This window comes from Microtus ochrogaster, chromosome 5 (genome assembly GCF_000317375.1).
Source record: "Microtus ochrogaster isolate Prairie Vole_2 chromosome 5, MicOch1.0, whole genome shotgun sequence".
NCBI lineage: Eukaryota > Metazoa > Chordata > Mammalia > Rodentia > Cricetidae > Microtus > Microtus ochrogaster.
The window spans coordinates 59,146,997-59,153,467 of NC_022012.1; the positions used below are offsets into that span (position 1 = coordinate 59,146,997).

Genomic DNA, 6,471 nt, shown 5'->3' on the forward strand with positions numbered 1-6,471 from the left:
GCAGCACAATGAAGCTATGAGACTAGAATACATGTGCCCTTACTTGAGAGTCAAAGGCATTCCCAGTTTTTAGAGGTTCACTTCAGCACCTGAGCAGGAAGTCATATGCATGCGTGTGTGCGTGCATGTGCGTGTGAGGACCTCAACCAAAGGTTCTATTTTACAAGGCCTCAGAGGAAGCCAGCTATGTACTTCACCTTGTCACCACGCTCAATGACAAGTGTCTTCAGAGTGATTTTCTCCTTTTTCAGGGCTCAGAGGAGTCAGTAAACTTGGAGAACACCCCTCGCATTCCCAATACGCCCAGCCTTGTCCCCCTACTAAGGTACTAGAGAGCTCTCAGGCATTTCATTCTAGATCTAGTTGTGACAGAGACCTCTGAAACATTTGCTGCTTCATTTCATGACTCAGACAAACTGTTGAGTGGACCTGGACAAAGTGTCATGTCTTCTAGACACAAAGAGGAAGCTGCCTTTCTTCTTCCTACCACTTGCTTGCTCTGACTTCGGTTCTGTTCCTGCCCACTTACTAGCCCGGTATGATTGTAGGACCTCTGGCTTTACACCTCAGGATTCCCAGCATCTCACTTAGAGAACTGTTTCTCCCTCTCTGTTAAAGTGCAGTGGGATAAAACGGAGGCTTGAGACAGGTACATGAACAGAAAGAAAATCATTATCTTCTGATGTCCTGACCACTTTCCTAATGACACAGCAAGTTAATAGATAAATCTAATTTCATAATAAAGAGAAAGATAATGCGGTCCCTCTAATTCTTTGAAGGAGAGTCAGTGGGAAGTGCAATTGCTGAACAAGTGCCAGTTTCAACAGTGAGAAAGGTTGCCATGACATTTTCACAAGTTTCACAGGGGGAACGAAGGCAGCATCTATGCCATGCATCATTGATAATCCGCCTGCATGCTGACAACTGGAAATGCTTAGTTACTCCATAATTCATTAAAGGAAACAACTGGATGCTTCCTTAGCTTCTATCATTCTTTCATTCTGTCATTTATACCCACATATTTTGACACTTAGGTCACAGAGCAGGACTGCCATTGTATAGGGCTATTGGAAACTGGAGGGGGGAGAACAGAAAACACAGAAAGTTGTAGAAGCCTTCATTCTCTACATGACCATCCAGAAAACAGGGTTTAACGTTGAGACATCTTTCCAATCTGATGATACATATTCAGGTATATTGAGCGTGAGATGTATTTAACTGCCTTTGCTCTTTGGAAATTTGGTTATGCAATTAAGAATCTACTAATGAAGGAAGATGACCTGGATAAAATGGATTACAAAAAAACAAGTCTGGTATTTTGTAAAGCCTGACGCCCCTCTCTCTTTTCAATGACTTCCTTTCTAAAACCTTCCCATTACTGCTTGAGGCCTGAACTGTCATCAGCTTTATCTCTGTCGAGTTCTGTTCTTCAAACGGAGACTATGTTCTGTCTAAATTCCAGGAAATTTCATCTCAACTCCCATTAGTTTACTCATTAAGACACCGGTGCTTTTCCCCGAGGAAAGCATAATGGGTTTTCTAAGTGCAAGCGGCTGTTTTCATTGCAAGGTAGCTGCAGAAGCCCCACTCTCCTTCCTACTCCTGTTATCACTGCTGCCTCTGTATGTATAATGCAAGCCTATAGCAGAAGCCTGGAGGAATGGACAGCTAAAAGCATTTCTCTAGAAGACTTTGGTAAGGAGTAGCCCACGGGCCTTCAGATTAGCTAGTAGACATCCTTGTGCAACTCAATTGGAGAGAGTGCCTATAGAAAAAACAATATTTCTTAAAATCCCTATGTACTATTGAATAATTTTGAACATATAATCAAGGAAGACACTATTCTATACACAACCCAGAACCTGAAAAGAAAATTTGTCAGCAGTAACTAAAAACCAACATTCTGTAGGCAGCAGGGAAATGAGTCCTTCAGTGACAGGAAAATGACAAAGGTTATCATGGACTCCAGATGTTGCAAATATTTGTTTAACTATGCAAAGATGTGTTGCAATTATGTAACTATATAAAGATGTGTTGCTGTTTAACTTGCCTGCCTAAGGCCCCTGATTGGTCTAATAAAAAAGCTGAACAGCTAGGGAAAAGGTCTAGGCAGGACTTGCAGGCAGAAGAGTAAGTAGGAGGAGGAATTTAGGCTTGGGAAAGAAAGAAAAGGAGACAACAGGGGCCAGACAGTCAGACATGGAAGAAGCAGGAAAATAGTACACACAGAATGAAAGAAAAGTAAAAAGCCCTGAGGTAAAATGTAGATGAATAGAAACAGCTTAAATTAAGTTAAAAGAGTTAGCTAAGCTTAAGCTAAGGATAGGCATTCATAATTAATAATAAGTCTCCATGTCTTTATTTGAGAACTGGTTAGCAACCCAAAGAAAATTATAACTAAATCCAAGGATACTGGTCAACCTTGAGGTCACATGGCATTCATCTAAATTCTGCATTGGAAAAAATGTCCTTGGTTTCAGAGTTTCCTTTACATTAGGAGAGATGTAATTGTGTAACTCAAACGTAATTATAAAAAGGAAACAAAAAATAAAAAAAAACATAAAGAAACAAAAGGTCAAATGCCCCTGCAATAAAGTAATGTTTAAAGTCATTGTTTATGTTTATTGATAGATTCTTTAATTTATCTTTCTATATATTTACAATCTTCCAAGTATGCCATAGCCATATTGGTTTGAAGAATCTGGTCAAGTACAGAACATAGTAGCTAGAGAGAAGAAAAGCCCTCCACAACTGAAGCTTCCGTGTTGACCGTTTTCCTTAGTCTGCTAGGACTGTGGACATGCTGTTCTCCTTTCCCACCCAAGCGTTTTCATTCATTTCATGAGAATCTGCCAGCTCAAGCAGAACCTATCTTTCCATGATAACCTTAGCTCTTCCCTCAACTAATATTAATCTCCAACCCTTAGAAGTGATCACAGGAGCTGTGTTTTTCAACATTGTATCTCGATATGCTCCAGTCCTCCCTTATCCATGGTTTTGCTTTCTAAAATTTCAGTTTCCTACCAACCAGTCCACTGTGTTTAAACGAGCAGATGTATAACTTGGAAAACAATTTCAAAGTTTCGATACACAAGTGCACACAAAAGAACCTTACTCCATCCATCCTGCTCTGTTGTGCTGAGGATGCCAGGCATCTGTTCGTCAAGAGTATCCACACTGTCTATGTACACTACCTACCCTTCAATCAGTGACTCTTGACTGTTACAGTAGTCCAGTGTTCTTGCTCAAGTAGCACTTACTTCACTTAATAAAGCCCAAGAGCGCAAGTGCGCCAATACCGGCGATTCAGACATGGTAGAGAAAGTCCAGAACGTGCTTCCATTAAGTGACAAACAAAAACATCTTGACCTGAGGAAAGAAAAAAGTAATCATGTGATAAGATTGCTAAGACCCACATATAGTAAGAGTAGATCTATGAAAGAAAGAGAAATTCTCCCTGATTCTGCTCTCATACCTCAACACAAAACTTAGAGTCACTGTATGTAAGCGATTCTTGTGGATTTAAGTGTAAAAGATGCAGTGTGGTTAGGGTACAATTATACCAAAGGTTTCAAGCATCCATTGGTGGTCTTTGAGCCTGTCTCCACTGCTCACATATATAAAGAATTGCTGTATCATGCAGATTGCAGCATCCCTGTGAGGTGTCGCATTAGCAAACAAAGTACAAACAGCACAATACACTCATGACTTCATCACAGTACTAAAATTGAAAAAAGAACAGAATAAAGAAAGCATGAAGAGAGAGGAAGAGGTACATGTGGTATTAGAAATCTCATTAGTGACAGGCAGTGTTGGTGCACATCTTGAATCCCAGAACTCAGGAGCAGAGGCAGGCAGATCTCCTAGTCGAGGCCAGTCCAGTCTACAGAGCAAGTTCCAGAACAGCCAAGGCTACACAGAAAAACTCTGTCTCAAAGAAAAGAGAGAGAAAGAGAGGGAGGGAGTATACAGATGATATACATACAGGCTACACACTTATGCACATGGTATTAAAATAATAAATATTTTAAAACTACAATAACAGTAAGTTCCAATTTTCTGGGGTTATGGCTTTAGCATGAATAATGCCCTGGGTTTGATTCACATTTTTATAAAAACTGGGTGTAGTAGCCTCCACCTGTCATTCCACTCAGGAGGCTAAGGCAGGAGGATCAGAATTTCAAGGCCATCCTGCTTACATAGGGAGTTTGGACTAGAAACCTTATATCAAAATTTATTTTTCCAGTCATTTATTAAATATGCTACCTTTTTAATCTTCAGGTATCAACTGATTTGCATTAAACTTTTACCTATTTTCTAAATATTTACATCAATGAAAAATATCAAAGTTATGGAAGCACACCCAAATAATCTTCACAAGCTCAATATTCACCTTATCACTTATGAGACAATGAAGAGAATCATCTTACTTGAACTAGCTGCCTCATTAGAGAGCAACTTCGTTAGCCCTTATGGGATCGTTTTGGTTGTTTTGTTTTTACTTCACTTAAACATGTAACATTCATGTTTCAATTCCTTTTATTCTTTCTTTTGTCATTTTATTAAACAATTTGAAACCCTTAGAAAGGGAACATTTAGGTTGTGTCAGTATGACCTGCCCAACAAAAATCCTTAGACTGGAGTTCAAATTCCCTAGTATCAGAGATCTTGCACAGCACTGATCAGAGAAGAAACACAGACAAAGGATTGTGGCTTAAGCATTAGCTATAATATTAACATAGACAAGATGGAGAAGAATGCTTAGCTTTGCCCCAGTATTGACTGATCATCTTCCACTTAGCCAAGCCACCAGTTTGACTCAGGCTGACTCCACCACGCAGGCTCAGAAATACTTGGCTGATCCAGGTATTCCCAGGCCAATAACATATCCCTTGACTATTAGTCTTGGTCCAGAAACACTGTCTAACTCAGACTGCCTTAAGAGACAAACTAATCTTCAGCTCGAACAAGGGGAAGATGTTGCTCCCTGCTCACCGCCCCCACTTCTGCCACTCATAAAACGCCAAGCTTCCTGTGTGAATGCCGTTAAAGATCACCCATGCCCTCAGTCAGATCGCTACTTTCTGAACCCTGACCTCCAGAAATCCTAGGGCTACCCATTAAAGGCAGGCGGGCTTTGCTGCTGGGGGTTTTTCTCTGAGGTTTTCAGAAGCACTCCACTTCCTCATCAGGACTACACCTCTGGGTACCACAGTGCTTTCCCATTCCCCGCCTTGAGTAGTGTCCCTTGAGAGGCTTGAGCACGGAGTAGGGAGTGAGTTTCAGAGCGATGTGTAGGAAGTGGTTTTGATATTTGTCACTTCCGAAAGGCAAGGTGATTCGAGAGGTTGGTAATAAAAATACATATATACTTGACCAGCTCATTAGACTGTTCCCTTATTTCTGAAACTGTCTTGTCATTGACGTATTGAAGTTGTCAGCTGTACCAAATAGAAATGCCATAAACCAGAGGGCTTTTGTTTATTTCATTCATCTATCCACATATGGAGCCTGTACACTTGAGTGTATATATTCACCATGAAATCCACTTTTCTCTTACAGATACGTCCATTCAAATACACATTTCTGAAGCTAAAATCACAGATAAAACTCCAGGAATCGAAACAATAGAAAGCACAACAAAACTGCACAAAGTATCAACCATGAGACAAATATTCGATTTGGCAAAGCTTCGAACCAAAAGATCAGCGCTTTTCCCAGCTGTTAACATCTGTCCACAGGAATCCTTGAGGGAGATTTTAGCAAGTCTCCAAGCTTATTATAGACTGAGAGGTAAGGACAGCAATGAGAACCATTAGCCCTTTGTTCTGTTTATCCTCTCTCCTTCTCACCCACAGATAGCTTCAGCCCCAAACAATTCAAGGTCTCTCATTCCTCCACGAGAACTGTAGACATCAGCCCGTGAACATGATAGAATAATGGGCCATAAACCTACAAAATGGTGGTGTTTTGGGGCACTTAAGATTTAAAGTAATTAATTCATCATGCTACATGAAACTATTGGGGCCCAGGAAAAATCATTTAAAAAAAAAAAGCCTTGCTGTACAGGATTTAAATGTTTTGCTTTTTCCAAAGTCCACTCTTGAGTTTTAATGTTCTTAAGAAGTGAAATGTCTAGGACAGTTGCAATCTCAGGAAACTGAGCAAGCTGATTTAGGATTTTTTTCTTCAAAAGGACATTATAGCCCATATCCTTTCTCTTTCAATAATAAGTTTGTTTACTTATTGTTGATTCAGGAAAAAAAAACACATGGAAAGTTTAGAAACCTGGAAGCAGCCGGGCGGTGGTGGTGCACGCCTTTAATCCCAGCACTCGGGAGGCAGAGGCAGGCGGATCTCTGTGAGTTCGAGACCAAGCTTGTCTCCTAAACTGCTGTTATGCTGCAGGACTTGTTTACCAAGTGAACAGTTTCTAGGCAACATTCAAAATTTCATAAGATTTTTAAAACA

The 6,471-nt window shown here is 40.3% G+C and overlaps 1 protein-coding gene across 1 annotated transcript in view; it reads left to right on the plus strand.

Annotated features, from left to right (window-relative positions):
• Impg1 (interphotoreceptor matrix proteoglycan 1) overlaps positions 1–6,471 on the plus strand; it is a 129,500-nt gene that overhangs the window by 14,490 nt on the left and 108,539 nt on the right. Inside the window, exon 3 of the mRNA XM_026779099.1 lies at positions 5,563–5,793. Within this exon, the coding sequence (XP_026634900.1) occupies positions 5,563–5,793 (231 nt within the window). The remainder of the gene's footprint in view (positions 1–5,562; positions 5,794–6,471) is intronic.